The sequence below is a fragment of the Pongo pygmaeus genome, chromosome 7, assembly GCF_028885625.2.
Source record: "Pongo pygmaeus isolate AG05252 chromosome 7, NHGRI_mPonPyg2-v2.0_pri, whole genome shotgun sequence".
Taxonomy (NCBI): domain Eukaryota; kingdom Metazoa; phylum Chordata; class Mammalia; order Primates; family Hominidae; genus Pongo; species Pongo pygmaeus.
Window position 1 is genome coordinate 57746132 of NC_072380.2, and position 20688 is coordinate 57766819.

The window sequence follows — 20688 nt, forward strand, 5'->3', positions numbered from 1 at the left end:
GGGGAAAAACAGTTTTTTTGTGCTGTGTATTTTTTCTGTGAGTTTGAAATTATTTTCTAAATTAAAAGTGTAAAATGTGGCCGGGTGTAGTGGCTTACACTGTCCTCCCAGCACTTTGGGAGGCTGTGGCAAGAGAATCAATTGAGCCAGAAGTTCAAGGCCAGCCTGAGCAACATAGTGAGAGTCTTTGTCTCTACAAAAAATACAAAAATTAGCCGGGAGTAGTGGCTCACACCTGTAGTCCCAGCAACTAGGGAGGCTCAGTTGGGAGGACTGTTTGAGCCCAGAAGATCAAGGCTGCAGTGAGCCGAGATCATGCCACTGCATTCCAGCCTGGGTGACAGAGGGAAACCCTGTCTCAAAAAGAAAAGTAAAAAAGAAGTGTAAAATGCAATCTCATTGTACGTAATGTGCATACACGGCCCTGATACAGTTGAAAGCTTGTTTCATTTTCTTTATTGTGGTTTAATCCAATTTAAATTAAAATATGAAATGCTTAACAATCATAAAATCAACATACGCTGTGGTAAACAAAAGAGATCTATACTAGTATTTACAACTCTTTAATTTGTTTAAAAAGGAGGTAATATAACCTTTTTAACACACATTTAAATCTTTTGCCTCTGGGAGATGTATCAATTAACACACAATATTCAAGGAAATCAGTGCTGTATAGATATTTTTGGTCTATTAAGTTGCAATTTATAATACAGAACTGACAAAATACTGAAGCAGAAACCATAAGTTACAAAGTAGTAACTCTCACAGACAGTAATTAGAACCCCTGTCCTACATGCCTCTCCAGATATAGCAACTTACATTCTTCCAGAAAACAGGTTCTTTCCCTGACTAGGAAATTCACATGTCTTTCCAAACTAAACAAACACTTTTCCACTCAACCCTGGTTTTTAAAAACCATTAGAACTTTTGGTTTTACAAGTTACAACTAATTAGCGTTCCTTTAAAAAGAAACTATTTTCAAAAGATAATGCATTATACATGTTATATTAACTTACAGTGTATTTGATTTCAAGCAGAGAGATAGTTACTAAAGACATCAAATAAAATTTTTTTAAATATTTAATTCATTAAATAATTCCTACAGATCAATCTTCTAAAAGCCTTAAACTACACACTGAGGGGAAAAGAACATTGACCAAAGTATTAGCTTCACTCTTCAGGAGCTCACCTTAGGCAACAGTGTCCATCACTCTTACACAATTTACTGATACTCAGTTATTCTATCAACATTACAGAATAAGTTCAATTATTAAAATCTACATTCAAGCCAGGTGTGGTGGCTCACGCCTGCAATTCCAGCAATTTGAGAGGCCGAGGCAGGCAGATCACTTGAGGTCAGGAGTTTGAGTCCAGCCTGGCCAACATTGCAAAATCCCATCTCTACTAAAAATACAAAAATTAGCAGAGTGTCGTGGCATGTGCCTGTAATCCCAGCCACTCAAGAGGCTGAGGCAGGAGAATCCTTTGAACCCGGGAGGTGGAGGTTGCAGTCAGCCACGACCATGCCACTGTACTCCAGCCTTGGTGACAGTGTAAGACTCCATCCAAAAAAAAAAAAAACTACATCCAGAGGAAGAGAGATATAAGAAACAAATCATCAAAATCAAGGAAACTCAGGTAAACTTATGTCAGGAGGTGACAAAATTGTAGCATGTGTTCAAGTCTTAAATGTGGTTATTAAGTTAATGCTTAGTGTCCCTCCGATTGTATCAGAAAGGGCAAAAGAAACACCACTCTTATCCCCCACCAAAAACAAACAAAAATAAAAGATAATAGGTTAAAATTAAGATCAAGCTCCACCTGATAAAATTAAGAGACTGAGGGTCATGTATAAAAAGAAAAGTGAGTTTTGCCATGGAAATGGGTTGAAGGGTTTACGGACCCATTATATACTTATATGAGACTGAAGTAATTTTTTCCACAAATTGACAGAACAATGACCCACACAAAATTGCTTCCTGCTTTGCTGCCAAAACACCAGGCAAAAATGGGCAACATGTTCTTCATGTCTGAGGGCAGCTCTGACTGCACTGGTACTATGTCATATGTTAGTTTCAAACCATGTTAATGTCATAAACTGGCAGGCATTGCATCTTGTCAATTATTAGCCAGTTCATTATTAACATTACTGAGTGAATGTTATATATGGTATAATTCATTACAGTGTAAATAGCCATTTATATCCTGGGGAATTCCTCACCAAGACTATATGGAATATTGTTGATCAGTGGAGGAGACCCATTAAGTAGCTTTATCCCATTGCCCTTAACTCTTATATTGTTCATTTTATTCAAGGTATCATGCAATGAGAGTTAGCAATATAATCACTGCAAAAATTATCCTTATAGGAAAACATAACCTACTTTTTATGAATTGGAATAACAAAATATTAAGCAGAATCACTTGTTACAAAAAAAGCATCACAATCCTATCATTTGAGGTATAAGTTTCCACCTAACATCATTGAGAGCTGTGACTAATTCAGTCTCTATGGCAAGGTAAAATTTTTAATACATTCTAAAGTTTGCAATGTTAACTATATTTTCACACAGGTTGAAGTTGGCATATTTCATGGGTTTTAATATATGTCAAACAATGCTTACTGTGAATATCCATGAGTGCAAATAAGAGACAGATAAGTTAGCAAAGAGATCTGGGTCAGCTGGGCTTGATGGCCCATGCCTGAAATCCCAGCACTTTGAAAGGCCAAGGCAGGAGGCCTACTTTAGGGCAGGAGCTTGAGACCAGCCTGGGCAACATAGCAAGACCCCATTTCTTAAAAAAAAATCAATAAATAAAAATTAGCCAGGCATGCTGGTGCATGCCTGTGGTCCTACATACTCTGGAGGCTGAGGTGGGAGGATCACTTGAGTCCAGGAGATGGAGGCTGCAATTAGCCAAGATTGTACCACTGCACTCCAGCCTAGGTGACAGAGTGAGACTCTATCACTAGAAAAATAACAAAAATAAAAAAGAGAGAGAGAGATCTGGTTTTCTTTGTGACAATGAGGCTCATAGTAAAATGTTTCCTATAAATTAGAATTCCACAAAGGAGATGTTGGCAGATACTTTTGTGCTTTGATTTGTTTCATTGTCTCTCCACAGCCATGTTTGGGGGAGTTCACTGGTGACAATTTTTAATGGAAAGAGGCTCTCACTTTGCGGCCCTTCAGAGGCTGTGGTGGGCGGTGATTGCTCACTAGAAAAGCTGCTGCTTCACCCTCCGCTGTGCACAGGAGACTGCGAAATTTGGCCAGCTGTAGAAGAAGAAAAGAGTTAGCTTCAGCATAGAAATTCCCACCAATATTAACGAATTACCCTGCATAAAGAATTAAGATATATCTATAACCAGGAACAAAAAATACTGCAATGAAAATTTTCTGTTACATGTCATATATAATAAAACAACTCTTTTGCTAAATTCTCATCACTGTACAAATACCTACGGGTTCCAAAATTAAATGTATAAGCATTTTTAATTTAAGACCAGCCTGGCCAACAAGAGGAAACATCTAGAGTGTGGTTTATTTCTTATGTTCTTATTTTCTTATTCCTAAAGAGGAAATATTTAGAAATCAGAGAATGTTTTTCAATGTTTTTCAATGTTTTTCAATCTATAAACACACACACATACATACATTTTATGACAAAAATGAACTCAACTATATATGCTGTTTTGAAACCTAATTTTTTCACTTAGTATATATCCTAGCCATCTTTGCATGCCAATACATATCAACCTACATCACTACTTTTTGTTGCTGAAAACTTTTCTATAATAAATATGTTTTATAAATTTTTAACAATCCCTTGGTGGCTTAATATTATTTATTAAGATTTAGTACAGGTCTAAAGTGAAGTTGGAAAAATTAAAAATTTTATCTTCTCAAAAATATGCACCAAAATTATACTGTCAATTAATAAAAGAAAATCTTTGGTGTTTGTTTTATTTTGATGAAGACAAATTATTAGGAATGAGAACCTACATTCTCTAAATTTTGTTAACCATCTAATCTCAGAGTCAAGCAAATTCACATCCTTTCGGTTTTCATCAAATACCTGATGCCTAAAATGTTTCTTGTACAGTACTAACCAGGACAGGGGCAGAGGAGAGAGAGGTCCTTTATAAGAAATAGGCAACAGTTTATAACCATGCTCTATGGCAATAGGATCAACCATCATATATACAAGCAACCATGTTTTCCACATGTGATATTTTGAGGGTTTTGTTTGTTTGTTTGTTTTTTGAGACAGAGTCTCGCTGTGTCACCAGGCTAGAGTGCAATGGCAGGATCTCAGCTCACTGCAACCTCCACCTCCCAGGTTCAAGCAATTCTCCTGCCTCAGCCTCCCAAGTAGCTGGGACTGACTACAGGCACGTGCCACCATGCCCAGCTAATTTTTGTATTTTTAGTAGAGATGGGGTTTCACCATGTTGGCCAGGATGCTCTCGATCTCTTGACCTCATGATCCGCCCTCCTCAGCCTCCCAAAGTGCTAGGATTACAGGCGGGAGCCACCGCACCCGGCCATTTTGAGGTGTTTCTTTTTAAGTACAGATATGGGAAGGAGACAAATGTTTACAACGTACTATTACTCATGTTTCATTAGACCAGATCATTATAGCTAAAACCACATGAGGCTGAAGAGAATCTCTGGTCAAGTCAAATAGCAGAGGCTAATAAAATCTAACCTCTGAGACCATAGGAAAGATACCTAGCCTTCTGCAGATCATAACAATCCAGGTCTGTCTGAAGTGGTCATTCCAGGTGGCTGTGCAGGAATTCTGAGTCCTGAATTAAAGCATGGGTCCACAGGCCTCATCAAGCAACCTGCCTCCACAGTGATACCGCTGAGTCTTCTGAAGATGTTGGCTTTATTTTTCTCCCACAACCCTAGCTCCTGCCCCTCTGGGAGTTCAACCCCTCTGAAAGTTGATCATGGCTCCCTGTCCCAGCAGCACTTTCAGCTCACCAGTCTAGAATTGGATCTGACTTCAGCTCTTTCTCTGCCCAGCCTGTGTATTTTGGTAAGAGTCCCTAGACCTGTACTGATATCTCGCCAAACCCCTTCCCCTTATAACTGGGTCTCACAATCATTTAGCCCAGTTAGGTCGACCCTGTATTTGCCAGTCCCCATTCAGATTTGCTTCTGTTGGCTCTGGGTGTCCTCCAATACTGCCCTGGCCTTAAAATGCACATCTCTGGCTGGTTCCCACCAGTCTTGTCCCCTTATGTGGTTCCAGGCCTTATTCAGGCAGCAAAGCTGCACCTCTGTCACTAAAGCTGACTCAGTACCTACAGGTTCCCAGTAGAAATGTTCCCAGTTCAGCCTTGAGGCTGAAGCAGGTATGACCTGTTTTGCTGGTTTCCTTGACTCTAATGCTGAAACTGTAATTTCATTGTGTAGCAACTCCAATAAGCTAAAATACTCTTCTATGGTTCTGTAAACAGCTTTATGCCACTCTCATGCTCAAACCTCTTTGATAGCACTCCACTGCCTGCCAAAATTTAGTAATAATAAAAATAAGTTCTGTTATGGAACATAATGGACTAGGCACTGTGTTAAGTGCTTTACATTACCTCAGTCAAAATACCCCTGTCAATAATATATAATTATCCCCTTTTACAGATGAGAAACTTGAGGGGTAGCTGAGAAGTTTCAATAAATAAGCCATCTTGACAAGCCATGCACTAACCACAGAGAAACTTGTTTTCTGTTTCCTTATTTTCCCCTATCCTTTTAATTTACTTTTTATTATGTAAATGTTCAAAAGTACACAAAGGTAGAAAAAGCAACATCATAAATCACCAGGAATCCACGACCTAGCTTCAACACACAGCCAATTTTTCCATCCATTCTCCCACCAAAGCTCTTTTTCCATTTGCCATCCTACCCAAACTAGGCTATTTTTAAGCAAATTCCAAACATCGTATCATTTTAGTGTAAATATTTCCAAATACATCCCTATAATACATCACATTTCTAACATTTTTGTAGGCACCCAAAACAAATGTGTCAGCATGGCTTCCAAGCCCCTTGCCCACGCAGTTCTAACTAACCTTCCTAGATGGATCTATTACGTGCACACGCATGTCTCACTCTAAGCCAGTTTTGGGAGGGGTGGTCCCAAAGCACCTGAATGAAAATACTTTTGAGTTCATTCTTAAAAATTCAGATCCCTGGACCCTACCCCAAACTTGTGAACTGGAATTTCTAAAAAGGCCCAAGGAATCACTTTTTTTTTTTTTTTTGAGATAGAGTCTCGCTCTGTCACCCACGCTGGATTGCAGTGGCATAATCTCGACTCACTGCAACCTCCGCTTCCTGGGTTCAAGCTATTCTCATGCCTCAGCGTCTGGAGTAGCTGAGATTACAGGCAGGTGACACCACGCCCAGCTAATTTTTTTTTTTTTTTTTAAATGGAGACAGGGTTGCGCTATGTTGGCCAGACTGGTCTTGAACTCCTGGCCTCAAGTGATCCTCCCACCTTAGCCTTTCAAAGTGCTGGGTGAAAGATTCTCCCCGGGGCCTGAAAGTTTAAGGGAATGAATAACTTCTCCCTCCTCAGGCCCAGTCCCAAGGTGCAAGGCCACTTGCTCCAGCAGTGTGCATCAGCAAGATAGCAGAAGCAGGAAGAGAGCTGGCTGGGAGACACATACCCTCTGAAGACTGAGAGGGAGGCCGTCCAGGTACTATGCAGCAGTCATGTCAGACTGGGACACTCCTGTTTACAGAGGACTATAAAACCCCTGCCCCAACCTCACTTGCGGCTGACGCCATTTTAGGCCTCAGCCCGTCTCCACCCCGGCACTCATTAAAACCTCGTGTTGCTCCACACCACCTCGTGTTCTGTTGGCGTGCTCTCGGGGTTCGAAGTGCTACAAGAGCCTTGCATCTGGTATCAGTACCCGCCCTACTGTCCACAGCAGCCCCTCTGAGCTGCTGTGAGTGTTATTGTGTCTGGAATTGGCAGGTTCTTGGTCTCACTGACTTCAAGAATGAAGCTGCGGACCCTCGCCGTGAGTGTTACAGTTCTTAAATGCAGCGTGTGATGTTCGGATGTGCTCGGAGTTTCTTCCTTCTGGTGGGTTTGTGGTCTCGCTGGCTTCAGGAGTGAAGCTACAGACCTTTGCGGTGAGTGTTACAGCTCATAAAGGCAGTGTGGACCCAAAGATTGAGCAGCAGCAAGATTTATTGCAAAGAGCAAAAGAACAAAGCTTCCACAGTGTGGAAGGGGACGCCAGCGGGTTGCCACTGTGGGCTCCAGCAGCCTGCTTCTATTCTCTTATCTGGCCCCACACACATCCTGCTGAGTGGTCCATTTTACAGAGAGCTGAGTGGTCTATTTTGACAGGGCATTGATTGGTGCATTTACAATCCCTGAGCTAGACACAAATGTTCTCCAAGTCCCCACCAAAGTAGCTAGATACAGAGTGCCGATTTGTGCATTCACAAAGCCTGAGCTAGACACAGGGTGCTCATTGGTGTGTTTACAAACCTTGAGCTAGATACAGAGTGCCAATTGGTGTATTTACAATCCCTTAGCTAGACATAAATGCTCTCCAAGTCCCTACCAGACTCAGGAGCCCAGCTGGCTTCACCCAGTGGATGCCGCACCAGGGCCGCAGGTGGAGCTCCCTGCCAGTCCCAGAGCCATGCGCCAGCACTCCTCAGCCCTTGGGTGGTCGATGGGACCGGGCACCGTGGAGCAGGGGGCGGTGCTTCTCGGGGAGGCTCGGCCGCACAGGAGCCCACGGAGGTGGGGGGGAGGCTCAGGCATGGCGGGCTGCAGGTCCTGAGCCCTGCCCCGCGGGAAGGCAGCTAAGGCCCGGCGAGAAATTGAGCACAGCAGCTGCTGGCCCAGGTGCTAAGCCCCTCACTGCCCGGGGTAGGCGGGCCGGCCCACCGCTGCGGTGCCCACCGAGTCCACGCCCACCCGCAACTGGCGCTGGCCCGCAAGCACCGCCGGCAGCCCCAGTTACCGCCCACGCCTCTCCCTCCACACCTCCCAGCAAGCTGAGGGAGCCAGCTCTGGCCTTGGCCAGCCCAGAAAGGGGCCCCCACAGTGCAGCCACAGGCTGAAGGGCTCCTCAAGTGCTGCCAAAGTGGGAGCCCAGGCAGAGGAGGCGCGTAGAGCGAGCAAGGGCTGCGAGGACTGCCAGCACACTATCACCTCTCATTATCAGTCTTTCCACTATGGAGGAAAAATACGACAATCCTTTACTTACTATACTTATATAGAAAAATCCTGTTATGGAAACTTAATCAAGGAATGTGTTGAATCAGGGAAAAGTTAATATAAAGTAAAAAATCTAGGAGTATCTGGCAGTCGTAATGGGACTATTTGTCCAAAAGGTAAGCAGTGGCTTTGCTTCACCACAAATGGACAACGGGGAGTAAAAACTCAAGTGCTAGAGGATACAAGGAGAGAACAGATTATAGCCAAAACAAAAGCCAACAACTCCCCTCCAAAATCACCCGTGGCATTTCCATCCCTTTATACAAAACTACAAGCAGATGTATCACTTCCCAAGGCAGGAAAAAACTTGTTTGTAGATCTAGGAGAACGCATCGTCCTTACCATGAATGTGTCCAATTGCTAGGTATGCAGGGAAGCCCGTATGAGTCAACAGTGGCCACGGTATGGGATAGACATTCCCCCTTACTTACTAGCATCCCAAAACTCCAGCCTCACTTTCACTCCTCAGGAATGCGCACAGTCCTGGACACTTCCAGTAACAGGGACGGTGTGCATATCCCGCAAGTGGAATGATAAAACTCATCATGCCAGAGGTGAAAGCCCCTGTCACCAAACCCTAACAGTCAACGCCTCCACAGCAGAGGGGTGGCCAAAATTACCCCACGGAGCTTGGTCTCCTTCTAACTTAAGCTACCTCAATTATGTCTTGTCAAAAAAGGCCTGATACTGTACAAACACCACAACCCTTATGAGGCATACCCCAGCCTAAGTGCACTGTGGGACAATCCTATGAACACCAGCCTCCAATGGATTGCCCCTGACGGATTCCTTTGGATATGTGGAACCCAGGCATACTCATGGCTACCTTATCCCTAGCAAGGTACTTGCTTCCTAGGCACAATTAAACCTGGATTCTTTTTACTTTCAAAGCAGGCGGGCAACATCCTCGGAGTCCCTGTGTATGATAACCTAGCCAGAGAAAAACGATCCTTGGAGGTAGAAGGGAGCCAAAGATGGCAAGAGGACGAGTGGCCTCCGCAACGGATCATGGAATATTACGGTCCTGCCTCTTGGGCTGAGGATGGTTCATGGGGGTTATTGCACTTCCATATATATGCTAAATAGAACAATTAGACTACCAGCTGTTCTAAAGATAATCACTAACCAAACCGCCTCAGCCCTAGAAATGTTCTCGTAACAAAACAGGCTACCACTAGACTACTTACTAGCAGAAGAAGGTGGGGTCTATGGTAAGTTTAATATCTCTAATTGCTGTCTTAACATAGATGATAACGGAAAAGCGGTTCTAGAAATCGCTTCAAACATCAGAAAAGTAGCCCATGTATCAGTCCAAACCTGGGAGGGATGGGACCAAACAAACCTTCTAGGAGGGTGGTTCTCTAATTTAGGAGGATTTAAAATACTGGTAGGGACAGTAATCTTCATCACTGGGTTCCTCCTGCTTCTCCCCTGCGTTATCCCACTATCCACCAAACAATCCAGATGATGCTCCTGCTACAGCGACATGATGGATACCAACCCTTCACTCAAGAATACCCCAAAAATTAAGTTTTTCTTTTTCCAAGGTGCTCACGCCACCCCTGTGTCATGCCTGAAGTAGTTATTGAGAAAGTCATCGCTTTTCCTTTTTTCTATAACCAAATAGACAGGAATGAAAGATTCTCCCCGGGTCCTGAAAGCTGGGCAGGGGGTGAATAACTCCTCCCTCCTTAGGCTCAGTCCCAAGGCACAAGGCCACTGGTGTCAGCAGTGTGCATCAGCAAGATACCAGAAGCAGGAAGAGAGCTGGCCGGAAGACACATACCCTCTGAAGACCGAGACGGAGGCCATCCGGGTACTACGCAGCAGTTACATCAGACTGAGACACTTCTTGTTTACAGGAGACTATAAAACCCCTGCCTGCCCTGTCCTCACTTGGGGCTGACGCCATTTTAGACCTCAGCCCGTCTGCACCCAGGCATTCATTAAAACAGCCGGTTGCTCCACACCACCTCGTGTTGTCTGTTGGCGCGCTCTCGTGGTTCGAAACAATACAAGAGCCTTGCATCCCTGGGTGCAGACGGGCTGAGGCCTATGGCGTCAGCCCCAAGTGAGGACGGGGCAGGAGTTTTACAGTCCTCTGTAAACAGGAAGTGTCCCAGTCTGATCTGACTGCGACATAGTACCCAGACTGCCTCCCTGTAGATCTTCAGGGGGTATGTGTCTTCCCGCCAGCTCTCTTCCTGCTTCTGCTATCTTGCTGACACACGCTGCTGGAGCAAGTGGCCTTGCGCCTTGGGACTGGGCCTGAGGAAGGAAAAGTTATTCATTCCCTTAAGCTTTCAGGCCCCGGGGAGAATCTTTCAGTGGGATTACAGGAGTGAGCCACTGCGCCCAGCCTGAGAAAGAGCTGTTATCCAGACTATATAAAGAACTCTTGCACACAACCCAATGTAAAAATGGACAGATAATCTGAACAGATACTTAACAAAAGGAGATACATACATAGCCAATAAGCATATAAAAAATGTTCAAAATCATTGGTCACCAGATAAATGCAAATTAAAATCACACACATACCCACTAGAATACCTAAAGTTAGAAAAACTGACAATGCCAAATGCTTGCAGGGGTATGAAGCAACTAGAAATCTCATATGTTGTTGGTGGGAATTTAATATGACACAGCCACTTTAGAAAACAATATAGTAGTACTTTACTCAGCTGGGCACAGTGGCTCATGCCTGTAATCCCAGCATTTTGGGAGGCCAAGGTGGGCAAATCACTTGAAGTCGGGAGTTTGAGACCAGCATGGCTAACATGATGAAATCCTGTCTCTACTAAAAATACAAAAATTAGCTGGGTGTGGTGGCGAGTGCCTGTAATCCCAGCTACTCAGGAGGCTGAGGTAGGACAATCTCTTGAACCCGGGAGGTGGTGGTTACAGTGAACCAAGATCACACCACTGCACTCCAGCCTGGGCAACAAAGCGAGACTCCTTCAGAAAAAAAAAGGAAAAGAAAACAATATAATAGTACTTTACAAAATTAACCAAACATGACCTAGTAATTCCAGTCCTAGGTATTGACACAAGACATATACAAATGTGTCCACACAAAAGTGAGCAAATTACTCCTAATATCCATATATGGATTGCTATTATTCATAATGGCCAAAAATTGAAAGCAAGCCAAATGTCTATCAACTGTGAAATATATTTTTTAAAAATATAATATATCCATACCATGGAATATTACACAGTAATAAAAATTAATGAAATGGGTCAGGTACCATGGGTCACACCTGTAATCCCAGCACTTTGGGAGGCCGAGATGGGTAGATCAGTTGAGGCCAGGAGTTCAAGACCAGCCCAGCCAAGATGGTGAAACCCCATCTCTACTAAAAATACAAAAATTGGCCGGGCGTGGTGATGCATGCCTGCAGTTCCAGCTACTCAGGAGGCTGAGGCAGCAGAATCACTTGAACATGGGAGGCAGAGGTTGCAGTGAGCCAAGATCTCGCCACTCCACTCCAGCCTGGGCAACAGAGCCAGACTCTGTCTCAGGAAAAAAACAAAATAAAATGGGTGAATCTTAAAAAGATTATACCAGTAAAAGAACTCAAACACAAAAATCTACTGTATGACTCATTTAAATTCTAGTGACAGCACATCAGTAGTTGCCTAGGACTATGGTGAAGAAGGTAAAGGACTGCAAAAGAGCACCAGAAAATTTTTGGCTGAGATCTCTATCTTTTATTTATTTATTTTGAGATATAGTCTTGCTCTGTTACCCAGGCTGGAGTACAGCGGCACAATCTGGGCTCACTTCAACCTTGCCTCCCAGGTTCAAGCGATTCTCCTGCCTCGGCCTCCTGAGTAGCTGGGATTACAGGCACGCACCACCATGCATGGCTAATTTTTGTATTTTTAGTAGAGATGGGGTTTTACCATGTTCACCAGGCTGGTCTCGAACTCCAGACCTTAGGTGATCCACCCGCCTTGGCCTCCCAAAATGCTAGGATTAGAGGTATGAGCCACCGCGGTGGTTGAGAACTGTATCTTGATTGTAGTAGTTGTAGCATGTCTACATACAGTTACCAAAATCAGCAACCACACACTTAAAATTCATGAGTTTCACTGCATGCAAATAATATCATAATAAACAAAAGAGAGTTGTTTTTCTTTAAAAGGAGAGTAGAAACAAAGCCAAGTATTTTGCACATTGAATTTCAGCTAAGTAACCCAATTTTGATGATTTAGGATAACCCAAAGAGACTTGGCAAGAGAAGCTGTCCCTCCAGAGAAAATGACAGACTTGTCTTCAAAAGGATCAGAAAATAGTACATTTATCACTCACTGGCATGGCAGTTAAGAATTTAGTCCTCAATGAGTGACTCTGAGAGAGAAAAATGGACTTAAATCAAGAAAAAGAAAATGAAAAACATCTGATTTGCCCCTTAGGTCAAACTGTGACTTGGCAAGAAATTGTGGAGAAAACCCTAGGAAAAAATCCGGAAAACACTACACTTAGTATTCATATCTCCTTAGGCATTTCTTGATTGTGACAGTATCTCAGACTTACCTTGTTTTTGATGACCTTGGCAGTTTTAACGACCTTGAGAATACTGACTATTTTATAGAATGTCCCCTGACTGGGTGTTGCCTGGTATTTTTTCATGGTTAGATTGGGACTGAATTTTTTTTCTTTTGCTTTATTCTTTAACTTTTAAAACCACCACAATATCAGATTTTAATAAATTGAATTGTTACTCAAATAACTTTCTCAATTTGGTTAAAAACTAAAATACATGAAAGTGTTCCTACTATAGGAGATTTAAGTGAATGCTCCAAAGTGAATTAACAATCACTTCAGAACTCTAAAACACAGCTATTATTTTATATACTGCTCTGCATAAAAGCCACATTGATAATAGTAATCCATTGAGCCTCAAATAAGACAAAGTAGTGAATCCTCAGCTAGGCACTCACAATTCCTAAACTTGCAGGTAGATATTTTTAATAAGGTTAACTTTATTATTTTTAAGGAACTAAACTATATATTTTGATATATTCTCTTCCAAATCACTGGTGGATTGAAAACAAAAAACAAAACTAAACAAAAAGTTATTTTCCAAGTGGCTTTAAGAAATAACAGCGTCCTTGAGATAGAGGGAAAACATGATTCCCTTATTAACTACCCTGATGCTATAGTTTATTCATTCTTAATGTTATTCAGTTCAAATTTAATAAAGAAATATAAAAGTAAACCATTTAGCATGTGACAGGGAGAAAAATGAATTTCCTTATTAAGGACTCTGAATCAGTAACAGGTCATTTTTCTCATGATACAATGATAGAAAAAATTCACAGGAGTTTTCATGTCAGTCAAGCTCTGGATTTCTATATAGACCTTTGTAAAATGTTTTAAAAAAGTATACACTAGGTTATTATTTGCCTTTAATCCTAAAGACAAGGTCAACAAGGAGAAACACCCAACAAAAGGAAGGATGTGTTCAGTGTCCCAAGGGGAAATGCTGCCTGAAATGATCTCGGTAAAGGTGGGCCAGCTCTGGTATCATTAGGAGGAAAAATAAACAGGTAGGCAGGTGGGCAAGCCCAGTACATGTGTACTTTATTAGCTGCAAAAATTACTAGACTATGTTCATGCTAAGATACTGCACCTAATTCAAAAAGAACAATAAAAACAAAACCAGTGAAGAAGCACAGCATCCAAGAACACACAGCATCCACCCACCAGACTGGCCAGCCCCATGGTTCAGCACTCCAAGCACAGTTTCTGAACATTAAAGACTGGATATCCTGGCTAGGTGCAGCGGCTCATTCCTGTAATCCTAGCACTTTGGGAGGCTGAAGCAGAAGGATCATTTGAGGCCAGAAGTGGGTCCCTTCAAGACCAGCCAGAGCAATAATGCAAGACCCTGTCTACACAAAATTTTTCAAAAAAAAATAAGCCAGGCATGGTGGCATGCACCTGTAGTTCCAGCTACGTGGGAGGCTGAGGCAGGAAGATGAATGGCTTGAGCCCAGGAGTTCAAGGTTGGGGTGAGGTATGGTTGCACCGACTCCACACCAGCCTGGCTGACAAACTGGATATCCTGAGTCTAGCAGACTCTTGGCCTACAGGGGAAGCTCCATAAGTATTTAACAGAAGAATGAGTGAGTAGATGTCTACACAGAAAGAGCCTCCCCACAGCCTCTCTGCAAACGCTTAAGCATTAAGCCCCTCAGACAGCCCAACAAAAGTTTTTGTCAACAAATGCCAAAAGATCAACAATTCCTCCACTCCCTCTCATTCCCCTCCCCTTTCTCTCTCTTTTCTCTTCTTATAATTTTAGTAAGAACACTTAAATGAGATCCACCCTCTTAACAAAAAAAAATTTTTTGAGACAAAGTCTTGCTCTGGAATGCAGCAGCATGATCCTGACTCACTGCAGCATCCACCTCTTGGGTTCGAGCAATCCTATCACCTCAACCCCTTGAGTAGCTGGGACTATAGGCACACATCACCACACCTGGCTACTTTTTGTATTTTTCATAGAGACAGGGTTTTACCGTGTTGCCCAGGCTGGTCTCGAACTCCAGGGCTCAAGCCATCCACCCACCTCAGCCTCCCAAAGTGCTGAGATTACAGGCAGGATCCATTGTGCCCAGCCTACCCACTTAACTAGCTTTTCAGTGTACAAAACAACAACTTATTACACTTAGCAGGCACACATTTCTTAGGGCACTGCACCAATCACTGTCCTCAAGTTTCACTTGGAAATTTGTAGAAGCAGGTGTGGGGACTAAGGTCAGAAAGAAAAATGTCGCCTTCTATAAGTAGCCTCTCTCTGATTTTTTTGTTTGTATCTCAGCCTGTTTATATCCCCGTTTTTTGTTTGTATCTCAGCCTGTTTATATCCACATATCAAACAAACAGCAACAAAACCAAAGCAAATGATTATAGTGCTCAAAATGATGCTTCACTTTCATCAGTGTTGCTATGTACATTTCTAAGAAGTGGCAAATAAATCATCTAATCACAGGTCAAATACGAAAGGGACATAGATCTCATCTAGCCCAACCACCCATCTGATGAATAAAGGGAAAACACAGACTTCAAAACACAGCAGAAATTAAGGGCAGGGTTGAAAAAAAAAGAAAAAAAAGCCCAGTTTCCTCTGAGGGAATCAGTATCAACCTGGAAGAGATGATGTACCTGTTGAGAGCTGATGTCTATAGGTTGCTTTAAAACAATCCATGTGACACTCTCAAGAAGAGGTGGAACTGTAAGAGAACCAGGATATGTCCAGTAGTCCCAGGATGGTGGAAGCAGAGACAATGGGTCAAAATTTGTGAATCGAGTTTGTTTACCCTGGGGGAACATACAGAATTCCCACAAATTACAATGGGATGGCTTTACATAGACTTCAAAAAACATACATCCATGCACATCCATTATAATTCCATAAACAATATAGAATATCTGCATCTAGAATTATCTAGTATCTTCCTTTAGTATCTTTAAAAAAGTATCTATCCTCATCTTAAAAATTTTAGATAAAGTAACACATAGATTTATTTAAGAAGCATAAGGTTTGTTTTAATATAAGTGGTCCCTTAAATGTGTTACAATTAAAGGCTTACTCTAATATAATACCAGAGACTAATTATGTATAAGTATATTTACTCATGCTTATTTTAGGTAATTTAAGACCTTTACATTCAAAAGATAAATGGTAATAGGTTACTTCTGCTTTTTTTCATCAAGTAGGTTGCAAACTTCAAAGCAGGCAGCGTATGTCTAAGTCTTTCAAGGGAGATAAGAGACTGTGGGAGAGAACAAGAAATGTGTTAATTATTAACAAATAGTAATTCATTTTACCTTTTCTTTAATGGAATCCAAAATGTCAGTAATCTTTTGCAGTTGGGAATTAGGTTCACCAATCTAAAAACATGAAATTTCAAAGGAAATGGTTACTGTAGCAGATCAAGTCTGAATCACTCAATTTCAGCCACTATTTTAAAATTATTTTTTAAAAAAATACCTTAGCCAGCACAGAACATACAGTGATTGTTCTATAACAAAGCTTCTCTTTTACCTGCCGGCCGTATCATACCAGAAGGATCTGAACAACAAGATAATATTACAGGGTTCCTGTACTGAACTTTCAGCTTAGTCCCAAAACTAATAGTAACAGCTTAATATTTGTTAAGTTTTATCAGTGTTTAAGATGTAGGTTAACTTGAGAGAAACTTTGCATAAGACAGTCTAACAAATAACCTGTACTACTAAGCTAGATGTAACAGTCAGCCCCTCAATTCAAATGGACAATGGTGGCATCAAAATACTAGATGCAAACATGTCACACTTGCAGCCTAAAATTATTTGAGGTCCCAAATCAAGGGAATATATCATCATAAGCAAACTCATCATAAATTATAGATACACAAATGACCCTTTTTTCATTATTACAGGTATTCTGAATCTACCTGAAGGTTTTAAAGCACGCGGATCCTGCTGCAACCACCCCTACTTGGTGTCCAAAGGCAAGGAATTGTTACCATCCATGAAGCATTCTCTGTTCATGAGTTACAAGACATGGAGGGTATGGGGTGTGACAAAGGGGCATGCCTACAAGAATGTGGAGGCAGAGGGAGGTGAGAAGCCCAACCTGTTCCCAGGTATGATGACAATAATTGTCTAACCACATGTGAATATTAGATTAAAGGAAATACAATAAAATTTTCTTAAAAACCAGTGAGCACATTGGGACAATATGTCATTGTGGTGAGATGAGTGTTTCAAGAATCAGGAGCTTGAACTTTATTCTGTCCTCAATAGTATACAATTAGGAAGAGCCCAGAATAAATGTTTTCTTCCAGTATCTCAGTTGTTATTTCTGCTGCTATTCTTGATGTTGATGCTGGTATTGTTATTCACATAAAAATGATCAATGGACAATAAGAAGACTTATAAGACAATACTCCTAAATGAATATATAATTTTTAAATATTCATTTCAAAAGGAAAATGCTACACCTAAAATGAGTTTACTATTAAACAAGATGGTTGAATGTCTACATCGTGACTGAAGCTCTTTCTTCAACAAGGCTGATCATTTAAAATGAAAACAGTAGATTCTTACCTGTAAAAACACTCCCAAGACAGCCAGTCCATCTGGTTCATGAGCTGCCTCAACAAAGCTGGGGTATTTGTCTGAATTCCAATGAACAACATGGAGCTGAAAGGGAGATATACAACATAGTAGGAATATTTTGTTAGACATCCTGAAAAACATAAATGCAAATAAAACATTTACAAATTTTCTGGTGCGGTACACTTATGTATAATGTATTTATCACAAGAATCTTGGACAGAATCCTCTTATTTATTTTTGTCCAAAAGTGAAAGTTCATGCAGTGAAGGATCACAGTCACTTAACTAGCCTGTGGTGCACTATATTAAAGACTCTATAGAATGCCTTGAGCATCCTAGCCGGAAATGGTAGTACATGACTGTAGTCCCAGCTACTTAGGAGGCTGAGGCAGGAGAGTCACTTGAACCCAGGAGGTGGAGGTTGCAGTGAGCTGAGATTGTGCCACTGCACTCCAGCCTGAGCGACAGAGCGAGACTTCGTCTCAGAAAATAAATAAATTTTTTAAAAAGCCTTGAACATCCTTCACAGCCCCTCCAGCCCTAACAAACTCCAGCCATTGCTCCCAAGTAACTGGAGACTCCTCCATGTCTTCCACAGATGAGACTGCAATGGAGCAGCCTCAGATCAGATCCCAGCTGGCAGTAAAGTCCATGGAAGAGGCCTGAGCTCACAGGTGGGTGGAGAAGTCAACCTCCTACACAGTAGGTTTTCCAGGACAATCCCGCTACCAAGGACAGTGAGGCTGTTTCTAAAACTGCCCAGTTAAATGTTTACTACCTGTCATATTAAGACTATTTATGGCTTGAAAACACAAAGTCTCCTTATCATCTTAAGTAGCATTCAAACTTTTTTATTAAGAGCATTTTAAATTGGCAAATCATAACTGTATACATTTATGGGGCACAATGTAATGTTTTAATATATGTGTAAATGTGGAATGATTAAATCAAACTAATTAACATATTTGTCATCTCACACATAAAAATGCTTATCATTTTGATACATTTACCACGTTCTATGAATATGTTTAGATACTTTGCTGAGAGCAAGTTTCAATGGGGGAAAAAGAGGTAGAAAACAGGAGGGTAGCTGGTGCTACTAAGGAGGGGGATAAAACAAGGGGGAAGGGAAAGAGGTGGGGGGCCTGGAACTCTGGAAAACAGACTTCACCCACCCCTCACAACTCTACTCTTATGCAAGTGGCCTTATGCAACACCAAAAGGTATCCTAAATGTTTTACCATTGCAAGCAATACAGTATCTCGAACACACCCACAAGTGTGAAAGATTTCAGAATAATGATAAAGGAGAAAACACTTTTGGGGAGTCTTCCCCAAAAGGACAAACTGAGACAGAAGCCAAAGGGCAATACGACATGCCCAAAAGATTTAGCTACGGTCATAAATGGTGATCAAGCCATGGTGTCCAAGGACCTGATATGAGGGAATGCTTCAGACAAGATCTCCTTCTAATGAATCCCTTTTGTTTATCAGGGAGGAAATTCTCATGTGAGCCTTCATGCCCAAATCATCTTTCTAGCTGACTGTTACAGAGAGGATTTAGCATATTCAAATACATGTTTATCCCATCCTTTAAATATAACTCTATGTCTTACAGGCAATTTATAGGAGATAATTTCTGGATAGATAACAATTATCATAAACAGTCAACTATAAAACAGTGCACCATCCACAAACGATCAAGGAAGACTGTGCAATATCAGGCTAGTAATATAAAAGTGGATTCCTGTAGTGCCATGTTCCAAGTTGGTGTGAGATAGTTGGGGGAGGAAAGAAACCTGAAAACACCGAGTGATGAAACAGAATTCATTTGGCTCACATGAGACAGATGACATTCACTGTCAGGGAAGGGCTGATAAGGATGTTAAAATTGTTTTAAGTGGCTCCGTGCCAATGCACCAGTTCTCTCAGTAAGAGATGAGACCAAAGAGAGAAAGATATAGAATGACTTCGTTAGGATCACAACCAGAACTGATCAAAAAATGAATGTGTAACTAAAGAGAGATGAATGGACATATATATATCCTATATATAACCACCCTTCTGCTAGTTAAAAGTACAACTATTTAAACTATGATGGGAAACTAGGCCAAGAAAATATTTTTCTTTCTCTCCTACACACCTTACTTAACTGGCAACAATACCTTCACAGAGGAATTGATACCACTTCTATTAGCATTTATATTGTAATTGAAACTTTAAAAAAATAGCAAACTCACATTTCCTGACTAACAATAACAAGAGCAGTGATTTGAGCTGAATGACAAGAAATTGTAACCACTACAAAAATGAAAATTAGATTCTTCCCTACTGGCAACTAATTTCTAAATAATAATATTAAAATTTAGCAGTTTCAAATTGCATATTAGTGGTATGCAGAATATACTGCCAAATACTATGTCAAAAATCCATGATGAATGTTGAAATCAGTTTATTAGCTGCATATTTAAAATGCTTGCTATATAGTCTGCCTAAACTTCCATTAGATAAAGTTCCAAACACAGAATGGACGATTAGCCTAGTTTTGTAGATGCCTAACGTTTGGGATAAAACTTTTCTTGATTCAGATCACTTTAATTTCTCTGTAATATTATAAACCATCATATAAGGCCTAAAATTAAAGTTGTATATGTTGCAACTTTAAATGTCTTTTTTCTTTCTTTCACTTCTTCTTTTTACTCACAAGGGAACATAACTTGATGATGATCATGAACTTCGTACAAAAGTGGCTGGAAAAACTAATCAACTCCTTGGAATCACGGAGCTGAGCACAAAGGGGTTCTTTTGAACGTGAAACCAAATGCAAGGACTCCGAAATGCCCCCATCTCCAGCCTTGACCTTTTCTTAAACTGGAAGCTTTTATCCAATAGCCTACTTGAACATGAGCCTAGAATGCCTAACAGACATCTCAAACTTAACCTGTCTAAAACAGAGAGTGAATTCCTCTCTGCAACCTTCTCCTTCCCAGACTTGCACATTTCAGTAAATGGCACCACCAGCCTCTGATATGCTTACACCGAAACCTTAAGAGTGTTTCTAAACTCCTCTTTTTCCTTCCTTCAATCATGACATCCTTCTCATCAGCAAACCCTATTGACTTTATCTCCCAAACATCATAGATTTGTCCAGCTCTCTTGGTCTCCACCACCCCCCGAGTCCAAATTACTGTCACTGCTCACTTGAATGACTTCCATAACCTAGTTTTTCTCCCTACATCAACATTTGCCTGACAACAGCCTCCTCTCCACCCAGCAGCTAGTTATATTTTGTAAAATATAAAGCAGA

At 41.3% G+C, this 20688-nt stretch overlaps 1 protein-coding gene across 1 annotated transcript in view; it reads right to left on the reverse strand.

The window, feature by feature from the left end:
* Positions 1-436: 436 nt before the first annotated feature.
* LOC129042606 (carbonic anhydrase 13-like) overlaps positions 437-20688 on the reverse strand; it is a 38440-nt gene continuing 18188 nt past the window's right edge. The window contains exons 4-7 of the mRNA XM_063668748.1: positions 17372-17467; positions 16109-16171; positions 15443-15598; positions 437-3278 (exon numbers count right to left, since the gene is read on the reverse strand). Of these exons, the coding sequence (XP_063524818.1) occupies positions 3159-3278; positions 15443-15598; positions 16109-16171; positions 17372-17467 (435 nt within the window). The 3' untranslated portion in view covers positions 437-3158. The remainder of the gene's footprint in view (positions 3279-15442; positions 15599-16108; positions 16172-17371; positions 17468-20688) is intronic.